The sequence below is a fragment of the Aristolochia californica genome, unplaced genomic scaffold (genome assembly GCF_029961685.1).
Source record: "Aristolochia californica isolate CCGP_79_NKW_82.1479 unplaced genomic scaffold, dmAriCali1.0.hap1 SCAF_11, whole genome shotgun sequence".
In the NCBI taxonomy this organism is placed as follows: Eukaryota; Viridiplantae; Streptophyta; class Magnoliopsida; order Piperales; family Aristolochiaceae; genus Aristolochia; species Aristolochia californica.
Window position 1 is genome coordinate 1263541 of NW_027181782.1, and position 17422 is coordinate 1280962.

A 17422-nucleotide genomic window follows, 5' to 3' on the forward strand; every position below is an offset into this window, starting at 1 on the left:
TTCGTTAGCAACATAGGAACCCTTGTTGCAAATTATGTAGTTGTCTCCATAAACTTCTCCAAAATTTGTCCAGGTATTTTCCCCTAGGAATGACAATAAACAGTTGATTTAAGTAGTTCTGAGGACACAAACCAGTTTCAAACCAGTTTTTACACAAAGCCAGTGATCCACCTGGTTTACTAATTTACTTCCCTGTGCTCTCGTATCCTGATTCCATTACCTAGATAGGCTAATGGCATGTACTTGATCTGCTTCAACTGTACATTTTCTTTGACAGAAAGACTACCTGACATTTATAACACATGTTCACCTAAGTGGTAGATCGACAACATGACTCACAAAATTTATAGCCCAAAAGGTAACCAACTCAAATGAAACAAAAGCAAAAATATGTTTTAGAATCAGTGGTCATTGAATATCATTTTTCATTTTCGAAGATGTGAACAGTAAAAAAGGGGAAAATGAAAATAGAAGATTAACATAAACAAATCTGTATCCTTCAGGAGTGCCACAAGGACGATAAACTTCTGTAATTAGAATTAGCCTGATCCTCTAAGCTACAGTCCTCAAGCAACCTGGCCAGTCTGAGCCATCACCAAGCAGGAAAATCTTACAAATTGAACAAAAAAGCAAAGAGAGAGATCGGAGAATCTGCAAAAGAAAATTGCACAAAAAAAGTGTAACTAAAAGATGAACTTTTACAATTTCATGAGTATTAGAAACCATAATAATATGACAACCCATGGTTGATCTAATATGAAAAGTCATTTGGTGCGAAATATTTGAAATGGCTGCGATAGTTGTTGATCATGATTGGATGGTTGAGATAGTGTTTCGCATTTTTTGTACCAAATAGTTTTTGGTATTGGATCAGTCCTTGATGACAACCTGTGTAAAAGATGCCCATCCGATTCAAGTAAAGCTTTACGAAAGCTCATAATTATCAAAGACGAATGGTATCCCTACCAGGGCTGGTTTAAGATCGATATCCTGGGAAAAAAATGGTTTAAAACTATAATCATCATATAAAAATCGTTTTTCCCAGCATGGGACTAGATTGTGCTTTAGTCTTTGTCATTCGGATTTTCCTTCCGTAATCATCGATTGTTGCAATCTTGGTCGAAATGCTATTAGTTACTTCAACGTCCATCAGAGTTTTACCGGCAGTTTTGGCCTTGACCTGTGCTTTACTCGATACTTTCATTTGCGGAGTGGTTTTGATAATCCCCGACTAGGGCTTGTCAAATAACCCGTATCCATTCTAAAACCTTAGCAACGCAAACAAGGAGTACAATCTGGCAACAGGTAAACAGCAAAATGGGCAACAAACGAATCCAAGAACTACTAGAACAAAAATCACCATTCTAAAACGGAATCAACACAAATTTGAAGTACACAAGCAGACAATTACAATCTGGCATTCCAAATCAGAAATTCAATCGAATAGATACGTTCGATCAGAGAGCAAGAAATGTACCAACAGGAGAAGATAAAACAAAAGTTGTTGAGACATAAATAGGGGAAACTTAGTGTGTTCGATGTAAAGTGCTAGTGCATTGGAAAGTATTTCTTGTGTTAGTGTTAGTGACCAAAATAGAAAATGTAGTAGACTTAAAGGGGAAGCGAAAAATACTAGAGCAAAATGGGCAACAAACGAATCCAAGAACTACTAGAGCAAAAATCACCATTCTAAAACGGAATCAACACAAATTTGAAGTACACAAGCAGACAATTACAATCTGGCATTCCAAATCAGAAATTCAATCGAATAGACACGTTCGATCAGAGAGCAAGAAATGTACCAACAGGAGAAGATAAAACAAAAGTTGTTGAGACATAAATAGGGAAAACTTAGTGTGTTCGATGTAAAGTGCTAGTGCATTGGAAAGTATTTCTTGTGTTAGTGTTAGTGACAAAAATAGCAAATGTAGTAGACATAAAGGGGAAGCGAAAAGTACTAGAGCAAAAATCACCATTCTAAAACGGAATCAACACAAATTTGAAGTACACAAGCAGACAATTACAATCTGGCATTCCAAATCAGAAATTCAATCGAATAGACACGTTCGATCAGAGAGCAAGAAATGTACCAACAGGAGAAGATAAAACAAAAGTTGTTGAGACATAAATAGGGAAAATTGTGTGTTCGATGTAAAGTGCTAGTGCATTGGAAAGTATTTCTTGTGTTAGTGTTAGTGACTAAAATAGAAAATGTAGTAGACTTAAAGGGGAAGCGAAAAGTACTAGAGCAAAAATCACCATTCTAAAACGGAATCAACACAAATTTGAAGTACACAAGCAGACAATTACAATCTGGCATTCCAAATCAGAAATTCAATCGAATAGACACGTTCGATCAGAGAGCAAGAAATGTACCAACAGGAGAAGATAAAACAAAAGTTGTTGAGACATAAATAGGGGAAACTTAGTGTGTTCGATGTAAAGTGCTAGTGCATTGGAAAGTATTTCTTGTGTTAGTGTTAGTGGCCAAAATAGAAAATGTAGTAGACTTAAAGGGGAAGCGAAAAGTACTAGAGCAAAATGGGCAACAAACGAATCCAAGAACTACTAGAGCAAAAATCACCATTCTAAAACGGAATCAACACAAATTTGAAGTACACAAGCAGACAATTACAATCTGGCATTCCAAATCAAAAATTCAATCGAATAGACACGTTCGATCAGAGAGCAAGAAATGTACCAACAGGAGAAGATAAAACAAAAGTTGTTGAGACATAAATAGGGAAAACTTAGTGTGTTCGATGTAAAGTGCTAGTGCATTGGAAAGTATTTCTTGTGTTAGTGTTAGTGACCAAAATAGCAAATGTAGTAGACATAAAGGGGAAGCGAAAAGTACTAGAGCAAAAATCACCATTCTAAAACGGAATCAACACAAATTTGAAGTACACAAGCAGACAATTACAATCTAGCATTCCAAATCAGAAATTCAATCGAATAGACACGTTCGATCAGAGAGCAAGAAATGTACCAATAGGAGAAGATAAAACAAAAGTTGTTGAGACATAAATAGGGAAAACTTAGTGTGTTCGATGTAAAGTGCTAGTGCATTGGAAAGTATTTCTTGTGTTAGTGTTAGTGGCCAAAATAGAAAATGTAGTAGACTTAAAGGGGAAGCGAAAAGTACTAGAGCAAAATGGGCAACAAACGAATCCAAGAACTACTAGAGCAAAAATCACCATTCTAAAACGGAATCAACACAAATTTGAAGTACACAAGCAGACAATTACAATCTGGCATTCCAAATCAAAAATTCAATCGAATAGACACGTTCGATCAGAGAGTAAGAAATGTACCAACAGGAGAAGATAAAACAAAAGTTGTTGAGACATAAATAGGGAAAACTTAGTGTGTTCGATGTAAAGTGCTAGTGCATTGGAAAGTATTTCTTGTGTTAGTGTTAGTGACCAAAATAGCAAATGTAGTAGACATAAAGGGGATCCAAGAACTACTAGAGCAAAAATCACCATTCTAAAACGGAATCAACACAAATTTGAAGTACACAAGCAGACAATTACAATCTGGCATTCCAAATCAGAAATTCAATCGAATAGACACGTTCGATCAGAGAGCAAGAAATGTACCAACAGGAGAAGATAAAACAAAAGTTGTTGAGACATAAATAGGGAAAACTTAGTGTGTTCGATGTAAAGTGCTAGTGCATTGGAAAGTATTTCTTGTGTTAGTGTTAGTGACCAAAATAGCAAATGTAGTAGACTTAAAGGGGAAGCGAAAAGTACTAGAGCAAAAATCACCATTCTAAAACGGAATCAACACAAATTTGAAGTACACAAGCAGACAATTACAATCTGGCATTCCAAATCAGAAATTCAATCGAATAAACACGTTCGATCAGAGAGCAAGAAATGTACCAACAGGAGAAGATAAAACAAAAGTTGTTGAGACATAAATAGGGGAAACTTAGTGTGTTCGATGTAAAGTGCTAGTGCATTGGAAAGTATTTCTTGTGTTAGTGTTAGTGACCAAAATAGAAAATGTAGTAGACTTAAAGGGGAAGCGAAAACGAAGGCGAAAATGAGTAAAAGTGCTAGTGAAAGTGAAATAGAAAATGAATTACTTTTTCGTGTTAATTTGTTCGACGTAAAGTGAACTGGAAAGTACTTTTTTGTGTTAGTGCCCAAAATGGAAAATGGAGTGGAAACAAAAGAATGAATTATTTTTTATAATATACCTAAACAAACATGGTTACTTTTATAATAAGTAATTTAATGTAATATTAAAATGTATTAACATAATAAATAATTAAGTAGTGTGCTCAATGAAAAATGCAGTGTAAAGTATTTTCTTGTGTTAGTGTGTATAGTAAAAAATTTAGTAGAAAGTGGAGAATGAATTTATTAATAAAATACTCTAATAAATTTAAATTTATCAAGATAGTTTTATTTAAAATTTTAATTAACAAAATAAGATAAATAATATTTTTAAAAAATAAATAAATTAAATATAAAATAATATTCCTAAACAAACACGGTTACTTTTATAATTTCTAGATACTTAATCAAATTCTTACTTTTACAATATCTAAATTATCACTCTTAAATTAGTAATTTAAGATACTATTAAAAGTCATAAATATAATAAATAAATAAAAATAGTGTTTTATTAATAAAATAAGATAGATTTTTGTTTTTTCTAAATTAATACATTAATTACCAAGCAAAAAATATATATTTATTTAATGACTTATTAAAAATAGAATACTTAGACAAAAATATACTTGATCAAATTCTTACTTTTACAATATTAATTATCACGCTTAAATTATTAATTTAATATAATATTAAATGTCATGAATATATTAAATAAATAAATATGATATTTTATTAATAAATAACATAGATATTTCCATAAAAACATCAATAATATCCATTCATTAATATGTATTAATAAAAATATTAATTTCAATAAAACAAAAAGGGCAGATGTAGAGCAAAAACACCAAAAATTAACTATGATCATGATATGTATTGCAATCCATGCTTATTCTCTACGGAAGAAAATTCGAAAATGGTTTCCGAAACACACGAAAAAGAAGACAAAATCCACAAATCTTAAGAAACATAATAAAAAAAGGAAGTGGTTCAGGAATTGCAAATTTCGCAAGAGAATGGTTTTCTGAGGAAACCATCGAACGTGATCATGTCCAATGCCGAATAAGATCACGACAAGAAGATTCAACTCTTCAGCGCACAAATTTTTATCCAAATAGCTCTCGAATGCACACAAAGTTTTTAAGGAATCGTACATCGATGAAAAGTTCTTCAATTCCCTAGAGTAAAAAAATTCGAATTTTTTTTTTGGAGCAAAAAAATTGATTCAAGCTGAGGAAGAGAAATGTACCCACAGACGAAGAGAACGAAAACTTTAATGAATTTCGAAAGCATATATGAAATTCATAAACCGAAATCGTGACATGGCTTCCTTTTTCCGTGATAGCTGCGTCTCGTCTTCGTCTCCGGCGAACAGAGTGAACGGCGTTGTCTCGTGACAACGTCCAAGGTATGCCTATGTTACAACAACAGTTACAACAGGACTGAGTGAGGTGAAACAATTCAGAAAGCGAAGTCGTCCATAAAAACGTGGAGTTGTCTGAGTGAGGTGAAACAAATCAGTAAGTGAAGTCGTCCTGCATGTCGGAAAGCTTAAACAAATCCGCGCAGAACTCCTCGATTTATAGGAGCGGGAAGGGTGAGAAAGAGAGACTGCGATCATGATGGATCTGCTGATGCCGTGTGAAGCAAATTCAAGCCCTTCCACCCCGCTTGGATTTCTCGAACGAGCAGCCACGATATATGGGAACTGCCGCTCTGTGGTGTACAATAATAGAGAATACACATGGTCGCAGACCCATCAGCGTTGCCTCAAGCTAGCTTCTGCTCTCTCCACCCTCGGCATATCCAGACACGATGTGGTTGTTAATCAAGCGCGGACCCCTTTTAATTCTCTCTCTTCTCTGTTCCGATATTTCTCTGTGAATTCTGTTGATTGATTTGTAAATTCTGAGTCTTTATGATCGGATTCTCTCTTCTACTTCCCTTTCCAGGTCTCAGTGGTGGCGCCAAACATTCCAGCCATGTACGAGATGCAATTCGGGGTGCCGATGAGCGGAGCGATCTTAAACACCATCAACATTCGCCTCGACGTAAAGACCATATCCGTGCTGCTCCAACACAGCGAGGCCAAGCTGGTATTCGTCGACTACCAGTCCCGTTCCCTCGTCGAAGAGGCCGTTGCGGCCCTTGAGACGAAACCCATCTTAATCATCATCGAAGATGAAGACGAAGAAGGTGAAGTAGCTGATCGGGTTTCCTCTCCGGAGACCCATCTCACTTACACAAGTTTTATCGAGAAAGGAGACCCGAGTTTCAGATGGGTGAGACCGGAAACAGAGTGGGCACCGATGATTCTGAATTACACTTCCGGCACGACTTCCGCCCCCAAAGGAGTCGTGCACTGTCATCGGGGTCTCTTCAGCATCACCATGGATTCGTTGTTGGATTGGTCTGTCCCGAAACAATCCGTTTATCTCTGGACCCTCCCGATGTTCCACGGTAATGGCTGGAGCTACCCTTGGGGGATCGCCGCCACGGGCGGCACTAACATCTGTCTCCGGAAATTCGACGCTGGAACCATCTATGCCGCCATCGCCAAACACGGAGTGACCCACATGTGCGGCGCACCGGTCGTGCTGAACATGCTGGCGAACTCTCCGGAGAGCGTTCGCAAGCCGCTGCCACACGTTGTCCAGATCATGACGGCCGGAGCTCCGCCGTCTGCGGCGGTGCTCTTCCGCACGGAGGCACTTGGTTTTTCCGTCAGCCATGGCTACGGACTCACCGAGACGGCCGGGCTCATCGTGTCCTGCGCGTGGAAAGGGGAGTGGAATCGGCTCCCTGCGTCAGAACGCGCGAGGCTAAAGGCGAGGCAAGGGGTGAGAACCCTCGGCATGGAGGAGGTGGACGTGATCGACGCCGAGACAGGAGCAAGCGTCAAGCGCGACGGGGAGACGGTCGGCGAGGTCGTTCTCCAGGGTGGGTGTATCATGCTGGGTTATCTGAAAGACCCCGAGGGGACTCGGAAGGCCATGAGAAATGGCTGGTTTTACACCGGAGACGTGGGGGTGATGCACCCGGATGGATATATAGAAATCAAAGACAGGTCAAAAGATGTAATCATCAGCGGAGGAGAGAACATAAGCAGTGTCGAGGTGGAATCGGTTCTATACCAGCACCCGGCTGTCAATGAGGCGGCAGTCGTTGCTCGGCTGGACGAGTTCTGGGGAGAGTCTCCATGTGCTTTTTTGAGTTTGAAAGAGGAATTTCGACAAAAGGATAAGAGGCCCTCCCACCTGGAGATTATAGCTTTCTGCAGGCAAAGAATGCCGCACTACACAGCACCAAAAACTGTTGTTTTTCTCTCCGACCTTCCAAAGACATCTACAGGCAAAATCCAGAAATTTGTTTTGAGAGACATGGCCAAGAAACTGGGTTCTTCGACTACTCCCTCCATTTTCAGTGGCTTGTAGCTCTGAGTTGAGTTGAACTCTTAAGCCAATCCAGTTACAGTCAACCTGAACTTGCATGAGTATATCAGGATATGAATGTAGTCTAGTCAATGGTTCTCCATCACATGTTAGCAGTAGTTTCAAGCAAATTTGGGCAGTCTAAATAAATGATATGAGATGTTTGACTATCCGGCCTTGCTTTGTTCCTGATCAATACTTATCAGAATCAGCAGATATGAACCAATAGAACGTCTCTAGGTGAACCCTGATCAGGGGTGCCTATATTTTCAACAGGAGTAGGATTTTAGACGAGCAGTCAGAATACAGCCTTGTCCCTGCCTTTCCATCTTCGTTGAAGGAACCTTCCCGCGACAGATCTTTTAATTAGAATATGCAGTTCGATGCAACTAACATGGTCCAGTGAATTAGAATAAGAGTAGCTAGAGTCTTACTTTCAGTTTTAACTGCTCCGATTCTGATCTCCACACATGAATTCCTTAAATAGGAATTAGTACTGGGCAAAAGAGGAAGAGAAGGGACGAAATATGACATAAGCCCATGGAAATAGAGTTGTTCCCCCCATGAAAAGACTAAATGGAAAAATATGAAGCAGAGAAGGGCTTAACAATTTATCTCCATGGCTTTAAATTGAAAGCTTAGCAGGCCTTGTTCCCAAATGAAGCACTACAGCAAATGAGGCAGAATCCCATACCTACTCATAGTGGAAGGCCATTCAGCTTGCAGAGAGACCAGTCTCACTTCTCAATCATTACTGTTTTGTGTCAAGCTTCAGAGAATAGAAGAGACTCTGTCATCAAAGGTTACTCCACTGAAGGAGAGAGTAGTGGTGATTGAAGGTGATGAAATGGAAGAGTAGTGTAGCCATTAAGAAGTGTGATGCAGTTCCTTGCCCTTTCTGGGGGAGCTTTCTTTCTTGATGCCACTGAGAAGAGTGATGCAGGTCCTCGCCTTTTCTAGGGAAGCTCACTTTCAAAGAAAAGAAAAAAAGAGTGATCAATGTGCTAAATTCTAGAATCTGTAGGTTTTGCTTTTCTTAATACTGGTTCTGCATTATGATATACCGAACCTTTTTCTCTTGGGCTATTCTAAACTTTTACAAAATCAATAGAACTGATCAAATAGAGTTGCATCTTTGAATCTCTTGGGTAACTCTTAAGTGATGAAATGGAAGGGTACTGTTGCCCTTAAGGTGTGATGCAGTTCCTTACCCTTTTACCCTTTCTGGGGGAGCTCACTTTATTGTTGACATTTAAGGAGTGCAATGCACGTCCTCACCCTTTCTGGGGGAGCACTGTTGTTTGAACCACTGCAGTAACTGCAGTAAGTACAAAAGATTTATGCATGGATAGATAAACAAATGAAAGTCAGAATAAATCCCTCTTACGGAAGTCATTCTGGATAATTTATTAGTTGAGAAAGAGGTTTTCTAAGATGATTAATCATTTTGGGATGGGCCTTGGACCCAACTTCACATGGTATTAGAGTAGAGCCTACACGTGAAAGGGAGTGTTAAAGAATAGTCCCACATAGATTAGTAAAATCAACTTCACAATACAAGGGTCATTTATTCTTATGAACTCATGATTGAATTACTCTGATTTTTTCTCGTACAGAAACGAAGTTTAAGAAACTGTGGGTAGCAGTGCAAACTTGCCATTTTATATTCCAAATTAAACTGTGCAGTTTTTAGTTGTAATGCAACTATACATCCGTTTAGAACTTTAGATCAGTTAAATGGATTTTATTAATTTCAAAAAGAAAATCATAGATACAAGCTTCGAAGGAACCAATCTTGAGGGTAGTTATAGTACATATTGGGTTGTTTGGTATCATTTGTAAAACTAGAGGAGAGGCAGAGCTTATCTCCTATCATTTGAATGTTAAGGTCATGCCAATGGAAAGTGCAACTGTGGAATTGTCATCAAATACAAAGAGAGGCAATTTCAACATTAGTTTCTAAGGGGAAAGTGCCATCCAATTTCCAAGTAAATCTGCAAAGGTAGCATTAGCCATGCAACAGTAACTGCTCAACAATGATTCTACATTTATGTCTAGAAAGTAACTGCTCATGAATGGAGAAAAAGCTCCTGTTGACGGACGTCTTCTAGATTGCCCTCATCCTTTACTCCCATTTGGCTCTAAACTGGAATTCCAGAGAACGGTTGTCTCTGCAATCATTGATGTGACCAAGTATGGGTCTTGATGCTGGTCATCTATCTTCAAAGTAACCTACAAATAGATCAAACAATGGAGTCAGCAATTTCAATTGAGCTCAATAATGGGTAATAGGTTGACAAGCAGGGTGGCAATAAGGTGCTTTAAATAGGGAAGCCGTCTTCATCTGCTTCTTATGAGGATAAGTCAACTCTTTACCCCATGGGTTGAGGGCAGATTAAAAGAAAAACCTGCTTGGGTTCAAGGCAAAGATGGATTTTCCTGAGCCTTTCTTGTTTCCTATTTCATTCTGGCTAGAGCTAGCGAGTTTGGGGAGTCTAGCCAAGTATAAATTCCTTATCTAGCCTCAAATAACAGTTTGTTATAAAAAAAACAAGAAGGAAAGGAAAGCTCAAGAAGAAAGTAATCACCTTTGCCTGCCTTCTCAGTGTCACGACTAATGAGAATAGAAGCATTTCGGTTTGCAACTCCCTGATATTTCAGTTAACTTGAAGTAACTAAAAGAATCATAAAGTATATTTGGAAAAGATCTACATGGAAGAATCTAACTTCTGAGCTATGGCAAGAAGCTGCTCAATAGTTAATAGCAACAGAAAAATCTTTATAGAGTCATTTGGTAGAGCTTCACTTCTGAAGTGCTATTATGGAATGATGATGATATGTGTTTTCTTTCCATAGTTTAAACTCTGGACAGAGGTCCAGAGAGGACGTGAGATAGATTTACTGAATTTTTATTTTGGCCTTTTCTCATTCCCATCACCATAACCAGAGGTATGATCCTTGTGCCACAGTGCCAGCTACATAACACCTCAATTGCCTCCTATAACTTAATTCCTTAGCTCTCTCAATTTGTTCTTTGTTTCTTTCACTTCTTTTGCTGACTCTACTTAGTTTATCATCAATGAAGTCCTCATTTCCTCATCTAACAAACCACCATGATATATAAGCAGATTATTAGGACTACTTATCACTTGAAGCTTTATTTTTTAATTAAAGGCAGCTTGAACAAGAAGAGACTGCTTACTCTAATAAAACTATTAACCCGACAATTCCAGCGATGACAAAATAAAAATTCAGATTCCTGGAAGGTGAGATTGATGCTTCTTCTTGATCTCCTATATAAGATTATTCCTTCGGCTCAATCAGCTGAATTTGCTAATTTGGGATGTTATGGGTAGTGCCTCTCTATCCCAATATGTTGCCTTCCCTTCAAGCAGCCACTATTAATGACACTCAAATAGCCCTAATTTTTCTGTCCAGATCCAGCAGGACAAAAAAAAAGAGAAAAAGAAAAGATTATCATGACCCTAAAAGGATTACCTCTGCTTCCCACACACTTTATTTTTGTGTAACCCTTGTATGGTTTTCTCTACTGGTCGATTCTCAACTCATTACTTTTTTCCAAGCAAAACCTGATTTCCATTTTCTTTCTCTCTCACATTTCATAAAAATATCTGGTCCCACCTACTGTGGGAAACATATGGCTGAAAAGACAGAAATTTCAACAGTCCAATCAAAATGAATGGGTCCATTGCAGCCCATACTCAAAATTAAAGTATTAAAAATCACTGTAGCTGAAATTGCAAATTACATGACTTCAGCACAATTCTCAGAGATTTTTTAGTTCTTAAAACAGCCATGAACACCTGACTGACCCACCTTAAAAGATACAGATCCTGGGTGTATGGGCTTAAGTAAGATATATTAGTCATTAGTTGAATGACAAACAGCATGAAAGAAACAGATAACTTTTCTAAATGATAGTTAATTTCACTAAGATACCTAGTTAGAAAAATATAAGAAATAGAAACTTTTGTTATTATCGAACTCATCAAAGAAAAATGATATACTTTACAAGGGTGAAGGAACCCCTGGATTACAACTGAAAAGTACCACTAATAATGAGCTGGGCTCAAGAAACATCCTCTCTAGCCAAACAATATGCAATACTGTTAGCAAGACTGGGGATGTGGCACCAAACAACCCTCCAAGAAGAGAAAGAGACAATGTTATTCAAGAAAAACTGCAAAACACATCTGGAACAATTGTTCAAAATATTATTGGGTACACGGTATCTACAAAAGCTTCATAACAGCTTCTAGGAGATGTGCACTGCCAAAGAAAGAGGAAACATTATACACAGATTACCCTTGGTCCAGAAGTTTGTTTCTAAAATGAAAACTAGTACAATCTTATTCCACTGATATCGTAGGGTAAAAAAAGTACAAGTAGAAAAACTCTACTATGCACCTCATTAATTTCAGCATCTAATTGATAAGGTCATTAATGTTATATGTCCTTTTCACAGAGTTATAAGTCAAATACATGCATGCACCGTGTAATTCCTATTAGATGATAATAGGACTAATGCTCAAATACTGGAAGAAAGGCTCCTAGTCATGGGTTAGTTTATAATGTTCATAGTCAAATCCATATTGCAGGATATGCAAATGCATGGAGTTAGTTCTCCAGATGACAGAAAATTAACTTCTAGATCCCACACATTTGGAGGAAATTTAGTTACATGGCAAAGTAAGAAACATAATTTAGAGGCCAAAGCAAATACTGAAGTAGAATACAGAGCAATTTTTCATGCAGTAAGTTACCAACCAAGCAGAGGAACCTAGCTTTTCATGAAAGGAAAAGACATATTTGATATTTGATTGAAATATCTTCGAAGAAAAGGTAATTTTCATTTTTTTTTTTAAAAAAGAAAGAAAGAAAGAAAGGAAAGGTAGTTGAAAGGCCAGTTATACAAAACATTACTAAGGGATTAGTTTCTCGCCTAAAAAATTACTAAGGGATTAGTTTCTCCTCAGTTAATACATATCTGAACATTAAAAATCTATATACTCTACCTTGAGAAAGAGTACTTGAAGGATAAGTCTTTCACCTCATTTGTGGGGACTCCTGCCCGTGATAACTGGTTCCATTTGGCTAGGCTGCACTTGAAGACAAATGCTCGGACTATGCGGGAATGGACCCCTCCTGATCCTGGTTACCTTAAGCTGAACTTTGATGGTTCTTCTTTGGGTAACCCCAAACTCTCAGGATTCGGCGGGGTTATCTCGGACCACCTAGGTAACCAACTTTACTCATATGCCGGTCCTTTAGGAATCTCAGACTCTAAGTCGGTAGAGCTTCACGGTCTCCTCAATGGGCTACACGTTTTCCGAGACAAATGCTTCGGCCCTCTCCATATCGAAGGGGACTCAAAGGTGGTCATTGGATGGTACGAGCGTACATCCCCTCCCCCGTGGCATTATTGGGACATTTTTTGAGAGATTATTGAAATTTGTTCATTATTATCTTGTATTTGGTCTCACATTCCAAGATCCGCAAATTCGGCAACCAATGCGCTTGCTAAAAACGGAGCTACCCTACAATCCCTGGTTGTCAGGGACATGCTCTCCTCTTTTGTAATTTCTATATTTTCTTGTTTATATATATACACATCTTTTTTTAAAAAAAAAGAGTACTTGAAGGATAAAGCAGTGTTTATTAGAAAGTTAGAGCAAGTTAGTATTATAGTCATGCTAGGATAAGAGTGATTATTTTCAAAAATTTGCCCCTTAATAGTAATTTATCAAAAATTTAAGTAACATGGGTTATTTGTGCTTTTACTAATAAGCAATAAGTGATAGAAGATTGCACCTACTTGTCATGTTTGATCCTCTCTATGTTTTTCTCACGATCTCTCTTCCCCATAATATCTCTTGACTTCCCCTCAGTTTTTCCCTCAATTTTTTTAACTCTTTATCATAAATGAAGCAGCTCTAGTTTCCTACTCTAAAAAATCAAACAATTCAAAGACATAAGATGATAGTTACAACCCCATAAATATGTCCAGTGTGTTTTGTCAGTGTCCTTAAATTTAGAAGTAGCAAGGGAAAAAGGAAATATAAATTGCACGATGATAAAAGAGCCTAGCTAATGCCTTCTTATTTGAGCAACAACACAACCTACAATGAGATAACAATGATTTTTTGTCAAAACAAATCATTGTTATCTCATTGTAGGTTGTGTTGTTGCTCAAATAAGAAGGCATTAGCTAGGCATTATTTTGCAGCCTCATTGGAAATGCATGCATTTTTTTTCTTACACGGTGATCAGCAGAAGAAGACAATGTATAACACAGGCATTGAAATTCAAATCTAAGCAATTACTGTTTATTTTATGGCAAAAAGAAGAATGAACACAAAACTTGGTGGTGACTATTTTTGTCAGGTTACATGATTTTGTTATCTTTATTCAACCAAAATAAATTTATAATGTGAAGTCAAAATATGACTCAACCCATATGATTAAGAAAGAAACAATGCATAAATATGTCAGAAAAAAAAAAAAAACTTGCAGGATCAGAACATTAAATGAAGATATAACAAAACCACAATATTCATCAATATTATGAGAGCAATATACCAGTTCTAGGGTATTCATTCCATCTTGAACTAGTAACCTGTACAGGATTGATATCAGAGAGCCTAGCAGATAAATTACTAGATCAAAACTAAAGACCAAAAAAGAAAAAAGTCAAATGAATACAGACAGAAACCAATCTTATGCGAGAGAATCTCCTCCCTTAAAACTATTTCTAACATATAACAAGAAATTATAATTTTCCAAAATTATATTATTAGAGAAAACTCAATGACAATGTAACCGTCAATTTCAATATTGATACCCAAAGTACTGAACTAGAAACACCTCGTTCAACAGAAACAACAAGAAGCACAAATTTCTACCAGCAGACTTCCTCTCCAATTCACTTCTAAACGATACAAAAAAAAAAAAATGTACCAATGTTTAAACAATCCAGAATTCAGAAAAATTGACCGCGACTCACTAGGTCAACCTCGTCAGCCAATTATGAACTATGATAAACCATTAATCACAAGAAATTTTCCTTTACTTCTCCCATTCAAAAAACCATCGTTGCGGCAGGACCAAGACAAAAAACAAACAAACGACTACCATACCTTAAATCACACTACAAATAAATTCATTGCAGCAAACGAGCACAGGCCAAAAATCTAATCCAACCCCGAAGCATCCCCCCTAATAAGCCAACCCAGAATCACTTCAATGGTACTGTACGGCTCAACCCCGCCGTACAGTTAAAACACACCTCAAGAAAAAGTAAAACAAAAAAACAAAAACCCCACTAATCATCTCACTGAAACCAATGACACGCAACAAAAAAATAGCACAACAAAATTCACAAAGAAAGAAAAGGAGAAGAATTCATGTAAACTAAGAAGCGAAAATAATTGACCTGATCACTGTTAAGAAAAATTCTAACCAGATTTAACTAGGAAACAAAATAACAACACACTGTTTTAACATGGTTCACCCAAATCTGGCTACGTCCACTGGCTGCTGCAGATATTTTATTATAGGGAGAAAAATACAAAAGGTGTTTACAACACTCTCAAATCACAACCCATAACTCAATCTAATAACAGAGATGGCTAGAGAACAATTTCACCTTAATGCTGTAGTACTGTCACTGCTACTGCCGGCGATGGTACTGAGTCTTGTGAGCTGTTGTTCTTCCTCCTCCCTCTCCACTTGCCGTCCCAGTGGCTACTTGAAGGGCAAGACTCAGACAGTGAACTGCAGAAAATGATCCCGACCTCCTTCTGGCGCTATCTTTCTTCTACTGCTGTCCGAATCCTATTCAGAAAGCTCGAGCAGACGCAGACAACCGAAGAGGCAGCAAATCCCTTTTTCGGTAGTTCTTCTACTTCACCCAAAAAAAAAAAAATTATCAAGGAAGAAGACTGTTTTTCTTGGGTACAGTGCACGCCAAAGAAAAAACGTCGCCAGTGTCCCGTCGCCCATGCCTCCTCTGACAATCTCCCACTTGAAGACTGATATCAATCTGTCTTCACACATGTCAATGCAGTAACTCTTGTTTGGTCTCGTCATTCTTGCAAGCCAACTGAAGCTGAACAGAGCTTCAGTTTATCAATAGTTACCATTTTTGTTAGCATATCCGCAGGATTCTTGTTACCTTGGATCTTCTGTATCTGCGACATCCAACTAACAGCTGATGTGCCCACAGTAAACACATAACCAGTGGTGCTTCTCCGGTGATCAACTTCTCCAGCAAAATTTGCATCTACGTACCCTTGTACTTTCAATTCTTTCTACGAGGTAGCGTGGAACGATGCTTCAGAGTCTAATACCCAAGTTACCTCTTTGCTCTCCAAAGAACATATCAATGCATTATCATTCCCTGAGGTGGAAGTAACATTTGCTTCTACCTTCACCACCTAATCCTTCGGTGCATTGTTGCACTGATTTTTGTAGTGCCCGGTCATCCCGCAATTCCAACACTTGATGATCTTTGAGTTTTGAGAATTGTTTGGATTTTTGGATTGAGACCTTCTATTCTGAGATCTGCCTCGTTGGATTGACCTGCCAGGTCTATTTCCTCTAGTTCTTCCTCTTGCCTCTATAGACAATACTGAAGAAGTCGACACTTCACCCGACGATTTTCTTTTGATTTCTTCGATGAGAACTAGATCACGAATATCATTGAATTTTAACTTATTGTTTCCTGACAAGCTACTCACTGCTGTGACGGTGTCATTCCAACTTTCTGGTAGGGAAGACAAAAGTATCAATGCATGTACTTCTTCGTCAAATTCAATTTCAACTGAACTCAATTGGATTGTAATTTTATTGAGTTCGTTGATATGTTGAACTACTGATGCTCCTTCCGTCATCCGCAAATTGAACAATTGCTTCATCAAATGCACTTTATTTGAGGCTGACTGTTTCTCGTACATACTGGCGAGAGCCTTCATGAGACCTGTTGTGGTCTTCTCTTTTGCTATGTTGAAAACAACATTACGGGATAACGATAATCGGATAACTCCAAGGGCTTTTCTGTCGAGGAGTTTCCACTCTTCATCATTCATGGTGTCTGGTTTCACTCCTTCAAGTGGTAGATATAAATTTTTCTGATACAAATAATCTTCTATCTGCATTTTCCAAAAACCAAAATCCGCACCATCGAACTTTTCAATTTTCACCTTCCCTTCATTTGCGGCCATTGCTCCCACTCAAATCTGGTTATCTTTTGGATCGTTACTGACTTTCTCTACAACCTTGCTCTGATACCAGTTGTTAAGAAAAATTCTAACCAGATTTAACTAGGAAACAAAAATAACAACACACTGTTTTAACGTGGTTTGCCCAAATCTGGCTACGTCCATAGGCTGTTGCAGATATTTTATTAAAGGGAGAAAAATACAGAGGGTGTTTACAACAATCTCAAATCACAACCCATAACTCAATCCAATAACAGAGATGGCCAGAGAACAATTTCACCTTGATGTTGAAGTATTGTCTGAGTCCTATGAGCTACCCTCTCCACTTGCCGTCTTAGTGGCTACTTGAAGGGTAAGACTCGGAAAGTAAACTGCAGAGAATGATCCCCACCTCCTTCTGAAGCTATCTTTCTTCTGGTGCTGTCCGAATCCTATTTAGAAAGCTCGAGCGGACGCAAACAGCCGAAGAGGTAGCAGATCCCTTTTTCGGTAGTTCTTATGCTTCACCCAGAAAAAAAAATTTATCGAGGAAGAAGACTGTTTTTCTTGAGCACGCCAAAGAAAAAACGTAGCCCGTGTCCCGTCGCCCACTCTTTACCACAGCCCATGCCTCCTCTGACAA

General features: G+C 38.0%; 1 protein-coding gene across 1 annotated transcript; it reads left to right on the top strand.

Annotated features, from left to right (window-relative positions):
- The first annotated feature begins 5327 nt into the window (after positions 1 to 5327).
- On the top strand, positions 5328 to 7731 carry LOC137943987 (probable acyl-activating enzyme 6). The gene is made up of 2 exons (XM_068789465.1): positions 5328 to 5950; positions 6083 to 7731. The coding sequence occupies exons 1-2, from the start codon at positions 5750 to 5752 to the stop codon at positions 7562 to 7564; spliced, it is 1683 nt and encodes a 560-aa protein (XP_068645566.1). The 5' UTR covers positions 5328 to 5749; the 3' UTR covers positions 7565 to 7731.
- Positions 7732 to 17422: the final 9691 nt, after the last annotated feature.